This window comes from Chiloscyllium plagiosum, unplaced genomic scaffold (assembly GCF_037043375.1).
Source record: "Chiloscyllium plagiosum isolate Xiang-an unplaced genomic scaffold, Cpla_swu_hap1 HiC_scaffold_3, whole genome shotgun sequence".
Taxonomy (NCBI): domain Eukaryota; kingdom Metazoa; phylum Chordata; class Chondrichthyes; order Orectolobiformes; family Hemiscylliidae; genus Chiloscyllium; species Chiloscyllium plagiosum.
The window spans coordinates 99,962,995-99,989,878 of NW_028270141.1; the positions used below are offsets into that span (position 1 = coordinate 99,962,995).

General features: G+C 42.1%; 1 protein-coding gene across 2 annotated transcripts in view; it reads right to left on the reverse strand.

Annotated features, from left to right (window-relative positions):
- LOC122547436 (uncharacterized) overlaps nt 1-26,884 on the reverse strand; it is a 75,311-nt gene that overhangs the window by 40,519 nt on the left and 7,908 nt on the right. For both annotated transcript variants that reach the window (XM_043686073.2, XM_087981915.1), the window contains 4 exons: nt 22,732-22,854; nt 21,198-21,280; nt 9,492-9,617; nt 7,388-7,433 (listed from right to left, as the gene is read on the reverse strand). In XM_043686073.2, coding sequence (XP_043542008.2) covers nt 7,388-7,433; nt 9,492-9,617; nt 21,198-21,280; nt 22,732-22,854 — 378 coding nt within the window. The remainder of the gene's footprint in view (nt 1-7,387; nt 7,434-9,491; nt 9,618-21,197; nt 21,281-22,731; nt 22,855-26,884) is intronic.

Below are 26,884 nucleotides of genomic sequence, written 5' to 3' on the forward strand. Positions count from 1 at the left end.
CATGGGTTTTTAAGGTGGGTAGAAGATTGGGCTAATTAATAGAAGTCAGAGAGTCAGGATAAAGAGGACATTTTCAGAATGGTAAAATGTAACTGTTGGAGTGCTACAGGGGTCAGTATTGGAACCACAATTATTTATAATATACATTAATGACTTGGATGAGGAAGATAAATGTGCTATCAGTAAATTGGCGAATTGCGCAAAAATAGATAAGAACGTAAGTAGGGAAGATGACATGGGAGTGTACAGAGGAATGAGAGGGCAAAACACTTAGCAGATGAAATATAATGTAGGAAAATGTGAGATTAGGCACTTTGACTAATTAACTGAATGTTAATTAAATGGGGAATATCTGCAGAAATCTGCAGCACAGAGGGATTTGGGATTCCTAATCAATAAGAGATAGGAATAGGAGTAGCCCATCCAGCTCCTCAAGCCTGCTCTGCCATTCAATAGCTTCATTGCTGATCTGACACTCATCACATCCACCTTCCTGCCCTTTCCCTGTAATCCTTGGTCTGCCCACTGATAAAGAATCTATCCCATCTCAGCCTGAAGTATACACAAGGTCTCTGCATGCATATGTCTCCGTGACAAGGAGTTTCAAAGACTCTCAACCCTCTGAGAGAAGAAATTCCACCTCATCTCAGTCTTGAACTGACACCCCATTATTCTGAGACTATACCTTCTGGTCCTCGACTCTCCCCGAGGGGAAATATCCCCTCAGCATTTACTTTGTCAATCCCCTTAAGAGTCCAATGTATTTCAATAAGATCACATCTCATTCTTCTACACTCCAGTGAATAGAGCCTCAACCTGTTTAGCTTCGGCTCAAACACAATCCCTCCATACGAGGGATTATCCTAGTGAACTGCCTCCAATGAAATGATAGCTTTCCCTAAATAAGGGAACCAAAACTATTCAGAGTTCTCCAGATGTGGTCTCACGAGCACCTTGTTCAGTTACAGCAAGACTCCCCTACTCTTATACCTCAAGCCCTTTGAAATAAGAGCGAACAATCCATCAGCCTTCCTGATTACCTACTGCATGTGTGTGCTAGCTTTGTGTTGCAATCTATGATTTTTCTCCAGTTAGATAATATGCTGTTCGCTTCACTGTTCTAAAATGAACAACTTTATATTTTACTCTATTTGTCAAGTTTTTGCCCATTTACTTAGCTTATCAATATCTCTCTGGAAATGTTTGTATCCTTCTCTCAACCTGCCTTTCTGCCTACTTTTGTGTCATCTAAAAATTTGGTTACTGTAGATTAATTTCCTTAAAAAACGTTCTGAAGAAGAGTCACTGGACCCAAAACATTAACTCTGCTTTCTCTCCACAGATGCTGCCAGACCTGCTAAATTTTCCAGAAATTTCTATTTATGTTTCATTAATATATATTGTAAAGAGTTGTGATCCCAGCACTGATTCCTACTGATCACAGGTTGCCAACCTGAAAAAGAACCCCTTATCTCTACTCGCTATTTCCTCCCAATGAACCAATTCTTTCTCCATGTTAACATACTACCTCCAACAACGAGTTCTCTTATCTTATGACTTAATCTTTTGTGAGGTATCTTGTTGAATGCCTAATGAAAGTCCAAATACAACACAACTACTGGTTCCCCTTTATTCTCTCTGGTTGAGACTTCCTCAAATAAACTAATAAATTAGTCAAACGTGACATTCCTTTCATGAATCTATGCTGATTCTGCTTGTGATGTTTTAAATGTTCTGTTACTTCCTTAATAACTAATTCCAATAATTTTCTAACTGTAGCTGTTAGACTAATTGGCTTGTGGATATCTGCTTTTTGCCTCCCTCCCTTTTTGAATACCAGATGGAAACTACGTTTTCCAATCTTCTGGTACTTCTCCAGAATCCAACATTTTTTGGAAAATTACAACCAAAGAATCCACCTCTTCTGTAGTTATCTCTTTTAGGTTTCTAGGATGCAGTTTAGAGTGTGGGGGGGTCAGCGGACTTATCTGCCTTGAGCACCATTAGTTTGTCTCATACCACTTTTTTAGCTATGGTAATGGTATTTAATTCCTTACCCGTTTCTACATTATCCGCTGCAAAGGCTGTTGCAAAATATCTGTTTAACTCCTATGCCATTTCTTTCTTCCCGAAAACCATGGGGAACCATGAATCACAAAAGGCTAGCATTCACTTCAGTAGGTAATGGAATACTGGACTTTATTTCAAAGGGATTGGAGTATAAAAATAGGGAGGCTTTGCAAATTCAATAAAAGGCACTAATCACACCACAGCTGCAATACAGCTATGGTCCCCATATAGGATCATAGAGTCATAGGGATGTACTTTATGGAAACAGACCCTTCAGTCCAACCCGTCCATGCCGACCAGATATCCCAACCCAAACTAGTCCCACCTGCCAGCACCCAGCCCATATCCCTTCAAACCCTTCCTATTCATATATCCATCCAAATGTATCTTAAATGTTGCAATTGTACCAGCCTCCACCACTTCCTCTGGCAGTTCATTACATACACGTACCACCCTCTACGTGAAAATGTTGCCGCTTAGGTCTCTCTTATATCTTTCCCCTCTCACTCTAAACCTATGGCCTCTAGTTCTGGACTCCCCGACCCCAGGGAAAATACTTTGCCTATTTATCCTCTCCATGCCCTCATAATTTTGTAAACCTCTATAAGGTCACCCCTCAGCCTCCGACGCTCCAGGGAAAATAGCCCCAAACTGTTCAGCCTCTCCCTATAGCTCAAATCCTCCAACCCTGGCAACATCCTTGTAAATCTTTTCTGAACCCTTTCAAGTTTCACAACACATTTCCGATAGGAAGGAGACGAAAATTGCATGCAATATTCCAACAGTAGCCTAACCAATGTCCTGTACAGCTGCAACATGACCTCCCAACTCCTGTACTCAATACTCTGACCAATTAACAAAAGCATACCAAACGCCTTCTTCACTATCCTATCTACCTGCGACTCCACTTTCAAGGAGCTATGAACCTGCACTCCAAGGTCTCTTTGTTCAGCAACACTTCCTAGGACCTTACCATCAAGTGTATACATCCTGCTATCCCAAAATGCAGCACCTCGCACTTACCTGAATTAAACTCCATCTGCCACTTCTCTGCCCATTGACCCATCTGGTCAAGATCCTGTTGTAATCTGAGGTAACCCTTTTCGCTGTCCACTACACCTCCAATTTTGGTATCATCAGCAAACTTACTAACTGTACCTCTTATGCTCGCATCCAAATCATTTATGTTAATGACAAAACGTAGAGGAGCCAGCACTGATCCTTGTGGCACTCCACGGGTCACAAACCTCCAGTCTGAAAAACTACCCTCCACCACTACCCTCTGTCTTCTACCTTTGAGCCAGTTCTGTATCCAAATGGCTAGTTCTCCCTGTAGTCCGTGAGATCTAACCTTGCTAACCAACCTCCCATGAAGAACCTTGTCGAATGCCTTACTGAAGTCCATATAGATCACATCTACCGCTCTGCCCTCATCAATCCTCTTTGTTACTTGCTCAAAAAACTCAATCAAGTTTGTGAGACATGATTTCCCACGCACAAAGCCATGTTGACTATCCCTAATCAGTCCTTGCCTTTCCAAATCCATGTAAATCCTGTCCCTCAGGATTCCCTCCAACAACTTCCCAGCACCAATGTCAGGCTCACTGGTCTATAGTTCCTTGGCTTGTCCTTACCACCCTTCTTGAACAGTGGCACCACGTTTGCCAACCTTCAGTCTTCCGGCACCTCACCAATGACTATCGATGATACAAATATCTCAGCAAGTGGCCCAGCAATCACTTCTCTAGCTTCCCACAGAGTTCTAGAGTACACCTGATCAGATCCTGGGGATTTATCCACCTTTATGCATTTCAATACATCTAGCACTTCCTCCTCGGTAATTTCGACATTTGCAAGATGTCACCATCTACTTCCCCACAGTCTATATCTTCCATATCCTTTTCCACAGTAAATACTGATGCAAAATACTCAGTTAGTATTTCCCCCATATATTAGTTTTAGAAGCAGTTCAGAGAAGGTTCACTAGATTGATCCAGGGTATGGAGAGACTTTCTTCTGAGGAGATGTTGCGCTTATTAGGCCTGTATTCTTGGTGTTAGGAACACCGAGAGGAGACTTTATTGAAAAATGCAAGATTCTTCGGGGACTTGAAGGGTAATGTGGAGAGGTTGTGTCCCTTTGTGGGACAATCTCTGGCCAGATCTCATCAAATGGTGGAACATGTTCGATGGGTTGAATGGCCCACTTCTTAGCCTGTTTCTTGCGATCTTATGATCATGAAACAAAAGCAAATGGAGTTGTAATTGGAGTAAAGAGATAACTCATTTGGTCCCGAGTGAGTGTAAGTCCCACAATAACGACTTCTCAGAAAGCAATAACAGGACGATCAAGATTTAAATCAGTACATGGCACCAAAGAAAATCAAAATGGGGGCCAGTGTTAGTGGTCTGAAACTGTTGAACTGAAACAGTTACAGAAATCTGTAAAGTGCCTGATTAATGAAAGATATAGTTCCTCAAACTTGCCTTGAGCTTCAGTGAAATATTGCAGCAGGTCAAGGACAGAAACATTAAGTATCAAAATAAAGTGGTGAATTAAAATATCAAGCAGCTGGGGAAATATGGGGTAATTTATTTGAGGAGGGCAAACAAAGCTAGGGAATATTCAATAAATGGGAAGATACTGAGAAGGATAGGGGAAGAAAGAGGTCTTGGAATGCACATCCACAGATCTTTGAATGGGCTAAGACAAGTAGATACATTGATTAAGAGTACATACAATGTTTTGCTTTATTGGATGTAATGATGGAACTGTATAACATGCTGATTATGCTACAGCTAGAATCATTGTTCTGAGAGAATACAGAGGGGATTTACAAGAACTTTGCCAGGGTTTGAAAATTGCAGTTATGTGGAAAGACTGGATAGGCCAGGGTTGTTTTCCTTAGAAGAAGATGGTGATTTAGTCATGGTACAAAATTATGAGAGACTTAGATAGAATAGGCTGGAAAAACCTGCTTAACCTAGTGGAGAGCATAAATACTGGGGACATAGATGCAAGTGATTGGTAGAAAGATGAGGAGAAACCTTTTCACCCAGAATTTGACGGGTGCCTAGAGTTCACTGTGCAGTTTGAGGTAAAAGCAGAAACCTTCAATCCAGACCTGTATCTGAAAGCCTGTAACATGCAAGACGATGGGCCAGGTGCTGGAGGGTGGAATTAGAATGAGATGCTGCATTTCCATTCCATTTGATACAGACACAATGGGCTGAATGGCCTCTTTTTCCTGCTGGAACGTTTCTGTGGTTATGTGCTTCCAAGCTTGCGAACTGAGCAGGATGTTCCACAAAGTGGTTCATCCAGTCTGCAAGAGGTGACCTCACCATGAGCAACAAAAACAGTACAATAAATAGAAAGAAGTAGAAGTAAATTGCTGCTTCACATGGAAGGACAGTTTGAGGCCTTAGAAGGTGAAGAGAGAGAAGTTGAAACGGTGGGTGTCCAGCTCCTATGACTGCATAGGGAGGTGCCATGGGAAGGGGACATGGTATTGGGGTGTTTCAGAAGGGTCAACGTGTCACAGACCAGTCTTTCTGTAATGCAGGCACGGGTAGGGAGTGCAAGATATGTTTGGTAGTGGAAATAGTGGAGGATAATCTTCTGAATATAGAGGCACGTGCAGTGGAAAGTGAGAACAAGGTTCAATAATTTTCCATTTAAAAAATGGAACCTTAGTGACTGCTTGGTAAATAATGAACTGATTTATGGGCATACTCGGTATTGTGGTGGTTCTGTTCGCCGAGCTGGAAGTTTTTGTTGCAAACGTTTCGTCCCCTGGCTAGGCGACATCATCAGTGCTTGGGAGCCTCCTGCGAAGCGCTTCTTTGATGTTTCCTCTGGTGTTTATAGTGGTCTGTCCCTGCCGCTTCCGGTTGTCAGTTTCAGCTGTCCGCTGTAGTGGTTGGTATATTGGGTCCAGGTCGATGTGTTTGTTGATGGAGTTTGTGGATGAATGCCATGTCTCTAGGAATTCCCTGGCTGTTCTCTGTCTGGCTTGCCCTATGAAAGTAGTGTTGTCCCAGTCGAATTCATGTTGCTTGTTGTCTGCGTGTGTGGCTACTCGGTAAGTTTATTTTACTAGGAGAAAGTGAGGACTGCAGATGCTGGAGATCAGAGCTTAAAAATGTGGTGCTGGAAAAGCGCAGCAGGTCAGGCAGCATCAAAGGAACAGGAGAATCGACATTTCGGGCAGAAGGGCTTATGCCCGAAACGTCGATTCTCCTGCTCCTTTGATGCTGCCTGACCTGCTGCACTTTTCCAGCAACACATTTTTAAGTTTATTTTACTGTCAGTATCTTAGTGAAAGTGGAGTTGCTGCCTTATTTTTACGCTTTATAATCTTCTTGATGCCTTTCCTATAATAGTGAATATTAACTTTTGCTACTGAGTGAACCAAATCCTAACCCATCTGCAGATGTAGTAAAGCCTACTTGCTGCAGTATGGAGTGAAAATGAGATTTTTTTGCAGTAATTTAACTCAAACACAGTAATTGCCAGATTTCTAATGTATGGTTTCTGGAAATCCTTTTTCTTTAACTGCCCACTGGATATTTACTGTGGCCATGTTTAGTGAACCTTATGCAAGAGTTGTCAGCACTTTCAGGTGGTCAGTGCAGCCAGCCCCAGAACCTCACTCACTGTAATGTAAAAGGCAAATTGCATTCATACATTAAAAGCAGTTTTTAAGTATCCAGTTCTGTAAAGAATACAGATTCCAAATATGGTCTATGAACATGAGATGTACTCATTTTTACCATGATTTTGACTTCTAATATTGATACGCAAATTTTCAATTCCTCAAATGTCTCAACTAATTTTTTCACAGGTTTTCACTTTTGAAAGAAATTCCATTAGTTTTTGCAAAACTCAAAGCTAAGGAGCAGAGAAGTAGTGGGGAGCAGGGAGAGAGTATGAGTTGAAGTTACACCAGAGAAATTTTATCTCAGTGTTTCTGTACTGAACAGCAGCATGGTGTATGAAATTATTTGGGATATGAATTGTTTTGTCCACCAAGTTCAAAACCATAGCCCAAATTCATGGAACTAAACCAAGAAGCAAAACAATTTGTTCAACCTGAAAAGAGTAATTAATTAGAAATCAATTCAAGTCTTATGCATTGAACGATTCATATATGGTTTGATAGAAGTTTCTTACAATCAGCCCTTCTGTGTAGAAATTAAGAATAAAGCATACATGCACCACAATTTTTATATCAAAATGTGTAAAAGATTATCACACATCCCAAAGTCATTTATCTCCTGAACATGGTGACAAAATTAAGTTGCTCTCCTCTTACCATTTAGGAATAAGTTCCGGAGGCAGTAGCATGCTTGACAGCAGACCTATTGAAAATAAAGAAATCTGATCAAGAAGGAGTGAAATTAATGAACTTTACAACAATTAGAATAGTTCTGTAATTTTATTGTGTGTTTTTATATTTTTGAAAAGCATTAAATGCAGCTAGAAAATATTATAAGTTCCACCTCCAAAGGCAAATTCATAATGAAGACTGGGTCTGATATTATAATGTAAAATTGAAGGATGTTCTGAATGGCACCATCTTTACATTGTGTTTGCCACTTGTAGGAAACTCATTTTAAATTTCAGGGTGAACACCTCTGATATGTCAGGACAGATCTATATAATCTTGGAATGTAAAAATCATTCATGCTTATAAATCAGTCTGGTGGTGACCAGAAAAGGTTGCAACCTTACAACAAGTCTATTTGGCCCAATGTGGAGGGAGAGTGGGAGTCCTATTCCCAGGTGATTATTGCTAGCAGCAGAATGGGCATCATCCAATTGATAAGCTGTCGGTGCTAGTATTTCATAGTCAACATGGGGAGGAATACTTGATGCTGCTGGGTGAGGATATGATTGGAATCTGCTGTGATACTAAAAAGTCAAATATTTTTTGAGAGAGCAGACTTCATCTACCTCTGCCACAGCGGCCTACCAGGACCTGAAGGCCTCGTCCCTCTTTCCGGATTTAAATCCCCCTGCCCCGAAACCAAGAACCTGCCTTCACCAGGTCCTAAATCATTATTTAGCTCCCTACCTGGCACAATACCCTTCACCCATGTGGCACCCTATCTCACCTGGCAGATTAATCCCTGGTAGCCTACCCACATGGCACCCTCTCTCACTGGAACCCTACTGTAGTGATTGTAAGGAGGTCAGCCAGGTGGACCTCATAGAATGTGAGTTCCTTGACTGGGGCTGTTAATCTGGTTCAATCAGGGAGCCCTAGCTACAGATATAAACTGTTCACTCTGAGAACTGGCTATAAGGGAGCTGGATCAGTGTCAAGGAATCTCCATGTGAAAATAAATGTTGACTTGTGACAGGATACCGGCCTCTGTGAAATTATTTCACCTACCTCCTAGTGACTTGGCATCCTACCCATCTAGCACACTATCCATGACAATCCTAGCACCCTACTTACCAGACAGCCTAATCTCACGCTTACCTTACTATTGACTAGTTTGACCCTTTAGTTTGCTAAAGGGTCTGTGATTCTGTAAATTCTTTAAATGGCAGCTGACTGCTGAGAAAAGATCTTTGCCCAACAGTTTAGTACTATGGCAGAACATTCTGAATGGAAGTATGCCTCTGCATTTCTGAATTGGAGTCTCCTCTCAGACATGTAGAGAACATAGAACATTACAGCGCAGTACAGGTCCTTCAGCCCTTGGATGTTGCACCAACCTGTGAAAATAATCATCCATATGTATGTCCAATGTCCATTTAAATGCCCTTCACGTCGGCGAGTCCACTACAGTTGCAGGCAGGTTGTTCCACACCCTACTACTCTGACTGAAGGAACTACCCCTAATATATGTCCTAAACCCCTCAATTTAAAGCTACATCCCCTCGTGTCAGCCTTCAGCATCCGAGAAAAAAGGCTCTCACTGTCCACTCTATCTAACTCTCTAATTATCTTATACGTCTCGATTAAGGCACCTCTCCACCTTCTTCTCTCCAATGAAAACAGCCTCAGTTCCCTCAACCTTTCCTCGTAAGACCTCCCTTCCATACCAGGCAACATCCTAGAGAAAGAACGTGCGGAGTTGTAATCTGCATGAGATTGCCAATCCCAGGAAATCCCAGCCCATTTGTTGGAAGAAATGGGTAAATTAGGAAAGATAGGGTTAAAAACAAAACCCTTACTCATTTGATTTTGTGTTTTACCTGAAGCCATTCTTTTATGTGAATATAGCCCAAACAAACAGTTTACACAGATTTATAAACTATTGGAATTCTACCCAATGCCAAAACATTAGAACATTCCCAGATAACATCCCTACCTCCTCCATTTTGTCATTGGTTTGACATAAATTATAATAATTCCATTTCATAATGTAGCAATCGTAAGAAAATGAATTGCTCAGAAATCTCACCTTTACCACAGTGGAAGACATAAGACCCTGTAACATGTTGAAGAGAATGCCATCACCTATTTGAAGCATACTTGGATGATGCTGTGGATTGGATGCGATGTTGGTCAATGCAGAACAACTGTAATACTTAGAGGAAAGAACCCATGATTAAAATCGTGTAGTAGTCATGTAGTAGATGAACACATTGCAGTTTGGCTGCTTATTATGGTTTTGAAAAGGCAGATACGAATACACAGATAGCTTCCTGACTTTACCTATTGGATACTTGGGAGATCAGTACAAAGAAAGGAATTTCCAGACATTAGAATGGGGCAAAATATGCACAACATATATTTTGGGAGATGGTGGCATCACGGTAAACTCATTGGACTATAACTCAGAGACACAAGACAATAGTCTTGGAACATAAATTCAAATTCCACCACAGCAGCTGTCAATTGATTAAAATGTTAATTTAATAAATAGTTAATGCAGTTAGCAATGAAGTAATGGCAGCCATGAAACCATTGTTCATTTCTGTGTGAACCCATTTGATTCACTAATAGCCTTTAAGGTAGGAAAGGGCAAACAAATGCTGACATTGCCAGCAATGCCCACATCCCATGGAAGTACAAAGAAATAAAATACACACTGTTGCATAACATTTCATAAAATCTAAGCAAACCATTGGCATAAACTATATAATAGTTGTGATGCATATATAGAACAAACTGTCAAAGGAATTAGTAGAGGTGGGTAAAAATGACAACATTTAAAAGACATTTAGACAGGTTCTTCGATAGGCAAATGGTACTAGTTCAGTTAGGGATCTTTGTTGGCATGGATGAGTTGGGCTGAAAGGTCTTTTTCTGTGCTGTACCTTTCTCTGACTCTATGATTCTAGTCAAGTTTACTGAAACAAGTGTAACTAGTCCCACATATTCACTTTGTGTTTCCTACTGAGCATGCAGGTTAAATATGTAAACAATGCATATTTTATTTATGACCTACGTTTCTATGTACAGAGCTTATTGTAAGTCAGGTATCTTGATTCAACTCAAATAAAGATAAGGAAACAACCTGCTGATTATCCTATATTGTCCTCCATGCTCAACACTAAAGGTATAACACATTTTCCGGGTTGGTCTCTTCAATCTCCTTCATCAAAAGCCTTGGTTTTTCCACCACTGACTAAGCTCTCCATATCTCGAAGAACGTAGATACCAGCTGGTAATTTATCGCAGGTGGAAAGGGAACCAACACAAGAGGATAACTTACTTAACCTCATTTCGTTAATTTAACTGTCACAGATGCAATTACCCATGACAACATTGGTAGAATAATTCTTCACCATCGACAAGAAGCACGTCAGTAAGTTGTTTTAATATAGCACCTCCCAAATCTGCAGCCTCCACTATTTAAAAAGAGAAGGGCTTCATGACCATACGTGTACCATCAGCTCTCTCCTTCCCTTCAAGTCATGCATCACCCTGAGCTGAACATACATCTCTGGGTTATAATCCAAAAACTTCCTTACCTAACAGCACTGTGGCAAAACATATACCTTGAGCATTTGCAGTGGCTCAAAAACATCGCTTCAAACTTCTTAAAAGCATCTAGGGATTGATAATAAATATAAACTTCTCCAACATTAACCAACATCTGGCATCTTTTTTAAATAGAAAGGTTAATAGTTTTGGAGGAGAAAGTGAGGTCTGCAGATGCTGGAGATCAAAGTTGAAACTTTATTGCTGGAACAGCACAGCAGGTCAGGCAGCATCCAGGGAACAGGAGATTCGACGTTTCGGGCACAGGCCCTTCTTCAGGAATCATTAATAGTTTTGGACTTGATCTAAAGCCTTTCTAGCTGCTTGCTTAAACTTGAACCAAACAGTTCCTGGTGCCCTGAATTGTGAGGTTTGTGCTGGGAGGGACAAACATACAAACAAGGAGCAGGAGTAGACCATCCAGCCCTTGGAGCCTGTTCCTACCTTTGAACAGATCATGGTTGATGTGATTTGTCTGCATTCCCAAAGCAGGAGATTCAATAACAATTCTCAAATGAGGAGAACTTTTGTTCAACCAGTCTATTTGATTGGCTCCACCCCATCAGGTGTGCTATCTAAAAGGTGCACTGTGGTACTTCAGCAATGTTCTTTTCAAAGCATCTTCCAATCCCATGACCTCTACTGTCTAGATGGACAAGGAAAGCAAATGCATGGGAGCTCCACCACCTGCAAGGTTTTCTGAAAGTCACATAACATTCCGACTTGGAGCGCTCTTACCTTTCCTTCTGTAAGTCCCTAAGATATCGGAACAGAACTAGGCCATTTAGCCAATTGAGTCTGAATACTCTCCAGTGCCAGAACATCCTTCCATAGATATGGGGCTCAAACCAGAGCCTTAGAGTCCCCAAGGGATCTTTTTGCATCTGGCAGAGATTTTCCTCATTGACCCACCTCATCTACTGTGTCCATTGCTCTCGATGTGGCCTCCTCTACAGCGGGGAGACAGGATCCCAACTCGTGGAATGTGTCAGGGAACATCTCTGGGACACGCATCAAACAACCCCACCGCCCTGTGGCCAACCATTTCAATTTCCATCCCCCCCACCTTCCCCCCAGGACATGCAAGTTCTGGGCCACCTACACTGCCAAATCCAAGGCACTCAATAACTGGAGGAAGAATGCCTCATCTTCTGCCTTGGACCCTTCAACCACACAGCCCTTCACCAGTTTCTTCATCTTCCCAACCCCCCACCTCAACCCTCCAACCCGACACCGCCCTCTAGACCTGTCCATCTTCTTTCCCACCTATCCGCTGCATCCTCCCCACCGACCTATCACAATTACCCACGCACCTGCATCTACCGAACTTCTCCCCATCCCCACCCTTCTATTTATCTCTCACACCCCTGCCTGTCCACATTCCTGATGAAGGGCTTATGCCCGAAACATCGACTCTCCTGCTCCTCGGACTCTGTCTGACCTGCTGTGCTTTTCCAGCACTACCCTTTTTGACACTTAAAAAGCCTCAGCAGTACATCTCTGGTCTTGTATTCAAACCCTCTTGAAATGACTGCTAACATTGCATTTGCCATCCCAACTGCCAAATGAACCTGCATGTTAACCTTAAGGGAATCCTGAATTAGGATTTCTAAGTCCCTTTGAATATTAGATTTCTGAAGCCTTTCCTAGTATAGCAAATAGTCTGCACCTCTATTCTTCCTACCAAAGTACACAACCTCACAATTTCCCCCATTGTCTTCCATCTGCCAGTTCTCTGCCCGTTCTCCTAGCCTGTTCAAGTCCCTCTTCAGCCTTCCCGTATCCTCAACGTTACCTATCCCTCCAGCTATCTTTGTGCCATTTGCAAACTTGGCAGCAATGTGGTCCCAACATTCACCCAGCAGAACTCCACTAATCACCGACTGTCAAATTGAAAAAGATCCCTTTATCCTTTCTCTCTGTCTTCTGGCAATCTGCTAATCCTCTATCCATACCAGTACCTTGCCTCTAACACCATGGACTCTTATCTTATTTGGCAGCCTCCTGTGCTGCTGCACCTTGTCAAAGGCTTTCTCGAAATCTTCCTGTCCTTTTGATAAGACATATATCCTTGGATATTTAGTTCCCAACCCTGATCTCCTTGCAGCCATGTCTCTGTGATACCCACAATCATGCCTGCTAATTCCCATATTCACTAAATACACACACAAAACAAAACCCATACTCCCTCCTAACCCCATCCCCAGGCCTAGTTATGAGATTTGCCAGGATGAATTCACCAGGAGTAGATTTCTAAACCCCCCCCTCCATCTTGTATCAGAGAGACCTTAAAATCCAAGATGGATGCAGCTGATGTGGCAGCTTCAATAACATATTAACCTGAAGAGGAGGAACTTCTCCTGAGATACTCGGGCGCAAGAGACATATACAGTCCAGTACACGCCACCTGCGTATGAGTCAGAATTGGAGGAACCGGGCCTGGGGCGAAAACATCCCAGGAGAAGCTACAGGGAAAAAGAAGGCCTAATTGGAATGACGTTGGACAGATGGATCACATTGAGTATGAGATCATTGATTGGGGCTGTTAACTATGTCCAATCAGGGAACCCCAGCTGATAGAGATGAACAGGAGTCTCTCCGCGGTTACGTTAGGGCCCGGGTGTCCTTGGAGAAGGAGCATGCGGTGTCCACCAACACCCTGGAGTTGTTCAGGGAGAGGTGGGCGCCGCGGGGAGTGGAGTGCATTATTTCCCCCTCCAACTCTATTTTGATTTAGTCCCTACCCTCCCCTTCACTGTTTTGATCACACAGCACTGCCCTTTGATGCGAAGGGCAGTGTTTGTCACTGGCCACCCGGGTGTTTTTCTATCTTCCTGGTGGTGGAAATTGAATAAAGATTGGTGCACTTTGTGTCTTTCACTGTGTCTCACACCTGCACACACACACACCATGGGTGCTGGGGATAAAATAAGCACTACCGCACTTAGGCGGTAGTGTGGGGAAAAAAAAAAGAAAAAAAAGAGAAAAAAAAAGAAGAAAAAAAAAAGAAAAAAAATGAACAGGAGTCTCTCCGCGGTTACGTTAGGGCCCGGGTGTCCTTGGAGAAGGAGCATGCGGTGTCCACCAACACCCTGGAGTTGTTCAGGGAGAGGTGGGCGCCGCGGGGAGTGGAGTGCATTATTTCCCCCTCCAACTCTATTTTGATTTAGTCCCTACCCTCCCCTTCACTGTTTTGATCACACAGCACTGCCCTTTGATGTGAAGGGCAGTGTTTGTCACTGGCCACCCGGGTGTTTTCCTATCTTCCTGGTGGTGGAAATTAAATAAAGATTCATGCACTTTGTGTCTTTCACTGTGTCTCACACCTGCACACACACACCATGGGTGCTAGGGAAAAAATAAGCACTACCGCACTTAGGTGGTAGTGTGAGGGTTAATAAAAAAAAATGAACAGGAGTCTCTTTCCTGATGGAGGAAATACAAAGTTCTTGCACAATGGTTTTTTTTTACTGAGTCGGTACACACACACAACCACAGGTGATGTGGGAAAAAAAATATAAACAGGTGTCTCAGAGAGTCTTCTCACTCAAGGGACTGTCTCTAAGCTGGCTGGTCAGAGCCCAAGTACGTTGAATGTGTAAATAAAGGTTGACCTGGTGATGGGATACCAGCCTATGTGCAGTTATTTCACAACCCCATGGGCCGAATGCACCCTCCCTCAAGTGTCATGGTGAGTAAGAAAAAAATGGGTTAGAGAATGAAAAAAATCAGATTCTCACATGGAGAAACATTTTCCCTACGAGTCTTAAATGGCAATTTGGAATCTTGCCCTCGAGTGGCAGCCTCCTTATTTTCATACATTTACATCACATTAAAACTTAATTCACCCTGTTTACATTCTACTCTCCAATCTCCTCTCCTGCATTTGACGGCACAAATTCCTGACAGGTAAAACAATGGGTACCTCTTGGCTGCAGCTTATGATTGCTTGTCCCAGCATCATGCTACTGCTTCTTCAGAACAATGTTCCTGCCTGGCCACCATACTCCTCAAACCTTTATCAATGCAACTCTGTGTCAAAAAATCAACCCACATCATTACCACATTACCACGCTTGCACTCAGACCATCTCAGACACCACTTCAGGCTTTCACTACTTTACTTTTGAGCTGGCACACACCTGTGGCTTGTGTGTTTTTCCAGGTCATGCATCTATGCAAGATGCTTTTGTGCTGACGTGGAGACATGCATGTTATCACACTTAGCTTGTTTTTAAGCACTTATTGAATTTACTTGGTTACTGAATTTACTTGGAGGCTGCCTGCTCTGTGTGCTACATAGTGCACACTGATTTCAGCACTGACTGACAAGCTGTCAGCCTCGTGTGGTCACATTGCTTTCTTAGCGGAAAAGATCTTTAGTGCTCAGTTACAGACTATTACAGAGGCATCCAGGATGCAGATGAAATGGGGGACACAGCAATCTTCCGAAGGTGATAATGTGGCTGTGGATTAGGATATTGATTCAGAGGACTGTCCAAGAGAGCATGACGTAGCCATGAATTGTGGGAACCAAGACACCACAGACAATTTTATTACAACCTGCTCCCAAGACGAATGAGTTAGGTTTAGATTTTGTTTAATTGTTTGTGATTCTGTTGCTATTCTGATAAACAGCCCCTGTTGTACAAAGGATATGCCAACATTGTTGTTTTTGTGGATCTTTGTTATTTTTGTAGTCTTCAACATTTTGAATACATGTCTTGTTTTCCACGTGATCGTACACATGATATTGTCGGGTTGTCCCATTTTTAAGTATTAATAGCTATCCTGCCCTACATGATTGATTGGGAAAATGCAGCAGTGAGACATTGTAGTGACACAGCATGGTGCTAAAGTTAGATAACTCTTGAGATATCCATTAGGAAATGCTATCTGCGTGTTGTTCAGTGAACTCAATCATGACAGTCAAACGGTTTGCAGAAATCCTGAGGAATTTCCTGTATATCCTTCCATTATTGGCAACGTTTCAATGAACAAGAGTGTGTATAGACAGACAAGGCTTATGAAGAGTCTGCTCATCGCTCATATGGGGGTGACTTAATCAGGTCAAACAGTGAAAATTATACTACAGTAGGCATTTTAACAGTGCGTGTGGAAATATATTTACAAAAGTGATTTGTTATTCACTATGGTGTAGTGCATGTGTCACCTCAGTAACTTTTCTTCTTCATCTGCCCCTCAACCACATCGAAATGCAGTCCTGAAATGGAAGGAGCTTGTTCAGTGGTTGGTTTGGAAGGCTCAAGTGGTTGTTTCCTGGTGTCTTTGTGCCCAAACCCTGCTGAAAGCCTCCTACCCAGATACAGGCTAACTCTGCTCAGGTTGTACTGCTGTGGACTTTGGGATTCCGGGCAGGGAGGATCTGGAGGCACTGTACACCATTGGAGTGACCTGAGAAGAAGCTACTGGTGTGCCTGTGGGTGCATGATGGCACCATCCTGTCTCCCTGGAGTGGGGCCAAAGTCCGTTATCCATTCCTGCTGAAGGGCTTATGCCCAAAATGCCGACTCGCCTGCTCCTGCTGCCTGACCTGTTGCGCTTTTCCAGCGCCACACTTTTTGACTCTGATCTCCAGCATCTGCAGTCCTACCGTTCTCCTAGTCTATACCGGCAGCCAGGCACACACATGTTGGAGCCAGCACAGTAATGTTAAAGTGTGTGGGCTCCTTCATCTTTCGTTCCAGCTTACCAATAGCCTCTGGAAAACCTGCCTGATTTTCCTGGGCATTTTGACAAAGTCATTAATGGCTAGGAACAGGGGCATGCCCTCTGACTGGTGTTTAGCAGGTGCCTGGTCTCCAATAGTTCTCAGACTGCCTTAGCCTTTTGGTCATTTGTCCCTCCACTGGCTGTGGAGGCAGGTCAGTGATCAGCTCACCAAATTGTGCTCTGAGTCTAATGTCAATAGAATACCCACTGAGGTGCAAGTTTCTGAGCTGATTGAGGCTGCCACTGACCACCCTGTTAGTGTATCCTCAGAGTGTTCAGTGCTCCCCTCCTTAGAGGTAAAGGTGATACCTGAAGGCACTGCTTCTTAGCAGAGAGTTCCTGAGTGCTTACGAAGGAGAAGAGAGGGAATTAAATTGCAGAAGATTGATAAAACTGAACAGGCAAGAATAAGTTTTCACTTGTGATAATGGGAGAGCAGCACAGCACGCTACAGTGAAGTTTAGTGAGTTGTTGCCCACTGATGTCTCCCCACCCCCACATGGTGTTCCTCTTCCTTGGTTAAACCCAGAATTTTCTCCTCATTGAGGAGCCTCATATCTGTCACCACACACCCTTGCACCTCCCCCTCCCACCAAAATTCTTTGCCCAGTTTGTGGGCTGGCTTATCCTGCAGTGTTTGTCCTGCAGTGCAACAGAGGGTGGGACTGAGTATGATGGAAGAGGATTCAAAAGCAGTTAGCGATCATGTATGAGCCAGAGAAGTGAGTGAGGGAGTCACACAGAGGACAAGGGGGTTAGTAGCTTTGGAGGATGAGGTGAGTGATACCTAGTGTGGATATGGCGCATGCAATACTGAGGGTTGATGAGACAGGTATGCAGTGGCTGTATTAGGATGAGTGATAGCTGTGTGTGCGAAGTAGCAAACAGAAAATGATGGGACTTACCACTGTGGAGCACAGGAGATTAATTATTTTATCTCCACAGGGTGGGTATCCCCTCTATCGCGGAACACAGCAGTGTCTCAGGCTGTAATTTCTATCCAATCTGGCAGGGTCTGTTGATGCTTTCCTTTGGCAGTTCTCAAAATAAAGGTCTGTGCAACATCTGCACTGCTCTGTCTACCTGCACCTCCAGATCCCCTGCCTTGGAAGCAGGGAACTAGGTTGCCTTTCCCCTGCAACATTTTCTGTGACATGGTAGTTGTTGTTTTTGGCTTGCAGAGACTATAGTGGAGTTCAGCTGGGCTTTTAATGTGGAACCAAAGGTGTGTAAGGCGAAAGGTCCCTTCAGCAGCAAGCTCCTCCACCTCACTTGTCAGCAATTCTCGCAGAATCACAGCCCAGCAACACAATTGCACAATTAATGAGGTGGAAGATGGAAAATAACGTGAGAAAATTCTCTCTGGACCATGGAATTCACTTGCCACCAAATCATAATTGTAAACGGGAAACATCCACCAAATATGTTCTCTCTCCTGAAAATGTTTTACCTACACCTCTCAAATACATTCTATTTCAGCCTCTGCCTCAGTCCAACTGCTGCAATCTGCAGCAATACCTTTGCTATCCAATTCTTGACTCTTTGATTCCTCTCCTGATTGGACTATATCTGGCAATGCTTCAATTTTAAAATGCTCATTCTCGAGTTCACAGATTCCTTAGAATGGGATAGAGACAGCAAAGGGAACCAAGGATACTGATACAAAAATCCAAGAAAAGTTGCAAGATAAATAAACACAGCCCCAGATCTCATTTTATAGATGGATAGAATCTTAATTAGGCCACAGATTAAGTACCGAGTACTGTTCCTGTCTCTATATTGTGAAAAGGAGAAAGTGTAAAATGGTTTATTCCAGGAAAGACAAAAGCTATATTTTAAAGGAAGTTAGGTAAACACTTAAGGGAGCAAAGAATGGAAGGCCATGCTAGTGGGGCTAAATTAAAGAAAAGGCTTTTGTGGTGCATAAATACTGATATGGAGCTGATGGACCAAAGACCATTAACTGTGCTGTAAATGCAATGTAATAACATGCAAAACTTTGCCAGTGTTGTTTCTTCATTCATATCTGTCTCCTGAGATTCACTGTACCCTAGTTCGCCATTCTTAAACAAATTGTACTACTCCTTCCAAAGCTCCTGCACAAGGATGTTTATATCCCCGTTTGCTAACAAGCTTTATTTTTATCCAATATACTCGTTCCATCATAGCTGGATTAAATTTATTTCTGTGTTTTGTGCCAACATGAAACTTGCTTCTTGAGTGTGAAATTGAGCTTCATTAAAGATGTGGCACATTTCAGTTGCTGTGAAAGAATATGTGAACCTTGAACCCAACATCAAGAAATAATAATGTAGTCCTGTGATGACACATTATTCATAGCAGTTTAGAGATAACGAATACAAATTTCCAGTAAAGAGAACTTCATGGACTGTATGGTTTAGAGCAGCTTTGTCCAAAAAGTGCCTGAGGAAAATATTGTGGCCTGCAGAGGGGCCCTGCCATCCAATGACATGGTTTGCCAATACTGGGGTGTCATGTGACAGGAGAAAGTGAGGACTGCAGATGCTGGAGATCAGAGCTGAAAATGTGTTGCTGGAAAAGCACAGTAGGTCAGGCAGCATCCAAGGAACAGGAGAATCGACGTTTCGGGCATAAGCCCTTGTCAGGTGACAGATTCACCTAGGAAATCAGAGGCCACTTCTCTTCAGAGATTACTGCTGAAAGATTTAACTTACTGAGCAGCAAACAACAAAGAGAAAAATGGCTTCTGATTGGAGGATTAGTGAATGCTGTGAATGTCCCTACATTCACTCAGCCCGAGGCCTCAATGATAGGAAAGGTAGTAACAATGCTAGACTGGACTGAACTGGTTCAGCAGCACAAAAGGACAAGATGCTTGATGTGTAAGCAAGTGGGCCCAGGTATCTCAGTCTGAAAGACAATACCCTTCTAAAACCCACTTTCATATGACAGGTTGCGCACCACTAGAAATGTACACAATAGCTGTCAACACCGTAGCTAGATGTCAGTCCCTAACCCCTTTCCTGGTGATTGGGACTTGGAGTTGATTCTCACAGTTTGTGGAAGCTCTCAATGAGAGCTATTGCTGTCTTAAATAACTGATTGAGTGAATAACAGACAGTTAATAATGGTCAAAATATAACATTTCAAGATCAGGATGAGTCACATTATATCTCTGATTCAAACCTGCATGACTGCTGATCTTATATGATTGTGATCTTCTCAAAGAATTACTAATTACAACTTGATCTCTAGTTCACTCTTTTACTGGTGCAGATATACTGGAGTTTTATACTTCAATAATTATGACATCTGGTGTTAATCCCAGAGATTTGATTTAGAATTCACAATGTGGGTGTTGGGTAGAAAACCATTAGCAGAGCTTTGAATCTAAGAAATGTGGGCAAACACGTTTAAAACTCCACACCTGTCAGATACCATCTGAGAAATAGCAGGTGATAGAGAAGCAGAACATTGCTCAGTTTGATACTGAGTGACCTGTCAATCATGTTTCATTTGTATGGATTTTTTTTTGAAATAGTTTTATAAAACCTGATGTCTTTCCAGGCCATTTCAAAGAACATTTAAGTCAACCACATTGGTGTGGGTTAGAAGTCACATATGGACAAGACCATGTAAACACAGCAGATTTCTTTCCCTAAACAATATTAGTCAACTATGTGGGTTTTAACAAAAATCTAAAAACTTTAAGATTACTGTCAATTACTGATTGTTGCTTCTTATTCCAAGTTGATTTAGTTTACCGAGTTCAACTTCAGATTGTGGGATTTGAATCCAAAAAATGTGCCCAGTAACATAAAAGCATGCACTGTACCAACATTACTCAGCCACCTAATTACATCTGAAGTCTCTACATAAATGAGAACTTAGATTTCAGCAATCACATTGGAGCCACATTTTTACCCATAGGCTTCAACATCACTTATAAAATTATTCGAAGATTTCCCAGAAGACACCACTAAATACAGTCCACAACAGCAACATATATGCAAAACTGTTTGTCATGAGTGATGACAGACATACATCAGTGAAGCAATTTGGATATTGGCAGCCTGCAGAAACCTCTATTTGGAAGAGAAAATCCCCACTCAAATACTCACTGGTTAGATTAGATGAGATTAGATTCCCTACAGTGTAGAAACAGACCCTTCGGCCCAACAAATCCACAATAACCTTCCACACCACCCACACTCATTTACTCCTGACTAATGCACCTAACACTATGGGCAATTTAGCATGGCCAATTCACCTGACCTGCACAGCTACTGGAATTGGGGGTGTTAGTAGCAACCTATTTTGAAGAGTTCCTTTAACGAACTGGTCCTTCACAATGAATGCTGGATTAAAGAGTGGATATTCACACAATTTTTCATTTCCTTATAATGCATCACTCTGCCAGTCTCTTATAAATGATAGTAAATGAGAGAGCATTGTTAACTGTTTACCTGGACTTCGGAATCAGGAGATTGTAGCTGTAAGATTAGTACAGGCAGAGCTCCCTCCTTACATAGCAAATGTTGAGTATTTTCTTGAAAAGAAAATTTTGAAGTATTTGTGAGTTGTTACTAGTAAAGAACATGTCTGCAGGTTGAAGCCAATTACTTAGAACTTCAATGTCCTGACTGACTCTAAACTGAGGTTCAAATGTTGTAAATTTTGCGTCATAAAAGACTGTTATTGCAACCTATTAAGCCATTGTGGCAGACCTTCACTAATGTGTTAAATTTAAAATTTTCATCAAATTTTAATTCCTTAACCAACAGTATTGTGGATGCACCTCTGCCAAATGGACTGCACTGGTTCAAGTAGACAGCTCACCATCACGTTGTTATAAATATTTAGGGGTACTGTACCTTTAAGAGAGTTGAAAAGCCAGCAAGGGCTTAGAGAAACAGAGAGTCCGGAACAAAGTAACAATGTAATATTTGGTCAAAACAGCTAAGAGCTGTGTTGCTGGAATATAAAAACAAATTCGAATTTGGCAAACCAGTTTAAATTATGCCCCAAGTTACCAAAATCTGATTGAATTTGAAAAAATAACATTTTGACAACACTAAATCAATGAAATGATCCGATGTTTGGGGTATAAATATCAGACATTTTGAACAGTCACCCAGAGTGGCAAAGAGCAGCTAGCATCAACAACTAGAGAGACTGCTTGCAGAAACATCTGCACTCTTAAAAAGGTACCTTTATCTATCAAAGACCTGTGAAGCAGAATCCCTAACAAGAAAAGTAGACAGAGGAAAATCTACAGAGGACACTCTGCAAAGCTGACTGGTTTTGAAAGTGCTTTTTTTTTTGTAAACTGTAATTGGGATTTTTATTGGACCAGTATTGTAGAGGGGAAGGTAAAAGATAGGTTTAGAGAAAAGAGTTGTAAATAGTTGTTAGTTAATTATTCTCTATTGGTCATTTAAAAAGTTGTTAATTTTTACTTTAAATAGTGACTTTTGAGATAGTTCTTTGCCTCTTGAATTTTAACACATTACAGCACGGGGTGAATCCTTTCTGTGTTGCTGGTTTAAATTAGCAGAAGGTTTACCCCGTGTCGTAACAACATTCTCAAGGACAATTAGAATGAGCAAAGGCCACATCCAATCAATGAATTTTTAAGAATGGCTTCTGTTATGAGAAAACTCTGTATGTCTTCAATTCATGTTTCTTGTGCATCCCTCACTCCTTTTACACCACTGGTGGCTGTGCTTTCTGTGCTAGAAGAATTACATAAATGTGAATTAATACTGTTTATTAAAGAAATGACACAAAAGTAAAACAGAAAGGCAGTTAGCACTATGATCTGCATGCTGAAGAGTTTGTTTCTATTTCAGTTTACGGAACAAGATTCAGTGTGTAGGCTATTTCTATCTATTAAGTCCAACTCTGCAATACGTATACACATTTAAATGGAAGACACACTACATAGAACAGTGAATGACATGATTTTCCAATGCTTAAGCCAAACTTGTTGCAATTTACCTGATCTTGTAAGGTTAAGGATGGCACCTGCTGCATTTTGCTGCACTCTGGGATCATATGACTTTGCAAGACCCAAAAGAGATTTAATTGCCCCTTCAGAAGCAATGGCATTTCTGTTTAAAACTGAAGGGTAAATAGTAAAGAAGATCAACAGTCAGTAAACAGGAGCTAGTTAAACGATTTTAACAAGTTAACACTATTGCACATGGTATTAACAGAATTCAAGAGGAGTCTCAACATACAAACTGAATGACATTTTAGCATTTAGAGGAATTAACTTATTTATTGGTCTGAATCCTGAACGATATGGAGCTTGTACACAAGCCAACGATCAGCATTTCAAAGAGATACAACATTTCAACTTATGCATCGGTTTGTTATCATTCACACACACAAAAAAAAACTTACTGAAGAATTAAACAGAGTAACAGGTTAGTCCAGTCTGCTAAGGCATCCAGGACAGAGCCAGGCGTGGTAATGGACAATGTTTTGTCTTCCTATCAGTTGTAACTTTATTGGTCTTTATTGGTCTCTGTGCACAAATCGTTCCAATGGCAGAATCTTCTGAGAATGGCAAAGCTTTGAATAGGGTGGAGTGGGCGGGAGTGGGGGGGGGGATGTGAATGAATCTTAATTGGGCAGAAGGACAAATGTCACATTCCCACGGTTATTAAGTTCTCAGAATTTTTCAGGCAGATCAGGTTTCCCGATCACAATTGGTGAGAGTCTCTTCTGCATTAATTTGCATGTCTTGAATATTATTATCAACAGCGGCCTGTTGGAGTTACCCTCTGGTTACAAACTAATTGTACTGGAGACATGTACCTGGTGAAGTCCATATCTTTCTCCAACTCCAGCAAGTTCAAACGTCTTTACTAACATGGCTTCTTCAGACAAAAAAACCTGATTATTTGCACAAACAGTCACAATGTTAGGGCTGAAGCCATTCCATATTCATTGGTTCTTAAGAAGTCTCATTTATACATGGTCTGCCATCTTTAGGAGAACTGTTTCACAGACCTGTAAAGGAACAGTTGGACTTTGTCCGCTAGGTATGATTCTGTGAGTATGACTATGTCCCAGACAATACCATCACTAATCCTATTCCACTGGAATAGATCCACTATAGGCGGCAGCATAGTAATATACAGTGAGGAACGATTTGCCCATGGGAGTCCTCAACATTGACTTCAGACCCCATGAGGTCTCAAGTATCAGATCAAACATGGGCAAGGAAACCTCTTGCTGATTACCATCTAGCATTTCCCTTTGGCTGATGGATCAGTTCTCCTCCATTACTAATGCCACTTACAAGATGCATTGAGGGTGGCAAGGCCAAAAGGTGTACTGCGGATGAGGGAATTCAATGGCCATCACCAACTGGCAGCAGTACTATTAGTTGAGCTGATCAAGTCTGTCTTCTCACTGAGAATATTGTTTATTGGATGGCACCAACACTGTCCAAAATGGGATAGACTTCAAATAAATAAGCACCTCAGGCCTGGGCATCCATGAGGCACCATGGGTCATCAGTAGTAACAGAACTGTACTCCAGCACAATCTGCAGCCGCATGACCCAGCATATCCCCTTGTGACCATTAATAGCAAGCCAGGGGATTGACCCTAGTTCAATGAACTTTGTAAGAAATCATGCCAGGAGCAGAACAGGCACACTTAAAATGAGTATCAACCTGATCAAGCTATAAAACAGGGCTCCACAAATATCTCTATCCTCAATAATGCAGAAGCCTAGTGCATCAGTGCAAAACATAAGCCTGAAGCATTTGCAACAATCTTCAGCCAGAAGGGCTGAGTGCTAATCAATATCAGTTTCTGCCATTGGTCTCAAGCATCACAGATGCTAGTCTTCAACAAATTTGACTCACTCCATGTGATATCAAGAAATGATTGCAGGCATTACATATTGAAAAGGCTATATTCAGCAATTGTACAAAAAACTTGTGCTCCAGACATACTACATCCCAAGGCAAACCATTCCAATATAGCTTCAACACTGGTACCTACATGACGTGAAAATTGCGTGTATATACATAAAACCAAGACAAAATTACTGCCACAGTCTACTTTTTACCATCAGTAAAGAAATGGGTCACAAACAGTGCTACAAAGTGTCATTTGCTTAACAATACTCTGCCCTTTGATATTCAGTCTGGGTTCCACCAGGGCCACTTAGCTTTTGACCTCACTACAACCTTGGTTCAAGCACAGACCAAACCACTGAACTCAAGAGGAGAGTCAAGCGTGACTGTCTTTGGCATCAAGGTCACATTTGACTGAAAATGTTAGTAAGTTGCCCTGCAATTGCTAAAATAAATAGGTTAAGTGGACAACTCTCTACTGTTTAGAGTCCTACCTAGAAACATGGAAAATGGTTGTGGTAGCTGGTTATCTCAGCTCCAGGATATCTCTCAGTAGCTTCTCAGGATAGAATCTTAGGTGCAATAATCTTCATCAGTGACCTTCCCTCCATCATAAGGTCAGAAGTGGTGATCTTCATTGATGATTGCACAATCATACTCCTCAGATATTGAAGCAGCCCATTTTCAAATACATCAAGACCTGGGCAATATCTTGGATGACAAGTGAAAACTAACATTCATACCACACAAGTGCCAGTAATGACCATCTACAGCAAAAGTGAATCCAACCATTGCCCCTTGACATTCAATGGCTTTACCATGATTGAATCTCCTACTGTTAACATCCTTGGGGCTACCATTGACCAGAAATTCAAATGGACTCACCATATAAATACAGTGGCTACACAGCAGGACAGAAGCTAAGAATCCTTTAGTGTTACTCATCCCCTGATTCTCAAATCCACCCTCTACATGGCAGTCAGGAGTGTGATGGAATACTCCCCACTTGTCTGTAGCTCCAAAAACACTCAAGAAAATTCACACTATCCAAGCTAAAGCAGCACCACATCCACAAGCATCCATTCCTTCCACCATTGATGCATGTAGCAGTGTGTACTATCTACAAAAATATTGCAGAAATTTACCAAGGCTCCATAAGACAGCACCACAACCACTAACATTGAGAAGGAAAATGGCAGTAGATCCATAGGAGCACCACCACCTACTAGTTCTCTTCTACACCACTCGCCTTCTGGACTTGGGACTGCATTGCTGTTCCTTCAGTGGTGCTGGTGCAAATTCTTAGTGTTCCCTAACATCATTGTGGGTGTACCTACACCAAATGTGGCAGTTCAAGAAGGCAGCTCACTACCATCTTCTCAGGGGCAAGTGGGCAACTGGGATAGGCAACAAATGCTGGTCCAGCCAGTGAAGCCCGCATCCGATGAATGAATGATAAAAAGTCATATCCTTAACCACTTACAGCAGTGATTCCCAAACATTTTCCCACTGTGACCCCAACTGAAAACTGTTGTGACCCCTTGGTAAGTGATGAAAATGGAGAAGACCCTTGAAAAGTAATAGTGATGTTGGTGGTTGGGGAGAGAGCTGTTGCTTCAGAGTTCACAATCTCAAAATGTCAGCTCATGAACCCAACTGCATTTCCAACACCCAAGCCTTGACTTTCAGAGTTCGAGATGATGCCTTTCCATGTTCATCAGTTTATGAGAAATCTCAACCATATGCAGTCAGCTATCTTGTCCTTAAATGCTTATAGTGTTAGGGATGAAGTCTCAATGGCCTGCTGGCCTGCCCAAAGCACAGATCCACACAAGCTAATCTCAGCAATCCTGCCTGGATTCATGGCATATGGGGCTCAACTTAAAAAGGGGATTAATAGAAAAAGTGGCTGAAGAGGTGGCCTGGCTTGGTAGAGAGGTAGGAAAATGAAACTTGAAGTTCATGTTTGTCGGCAGCATTTGAAGGATCCTGGTCAATGGAAGGATCAATGGAAGGTGCACAGGGGAGACCACCAGTCATAGGGCCAAGGGAGACAGTTAACAATGAGAGATGGTTTTAAAATGTCACTTGAAGAGTTACTTAAGGGCTTAATACTCTCACTGTTGGATTGACAAACTGTCCTGCTATCATGTGGCCTTTCTGGAAGCAAAAGCATTGCAGCAGCAAGCTGATGTGGCTACAGGGATGTGGGAGTGGGTACAGGGACATGCGTACAGAGATGTCAGCAGCAGAGTGGGTGAGAGTGTGGTGGT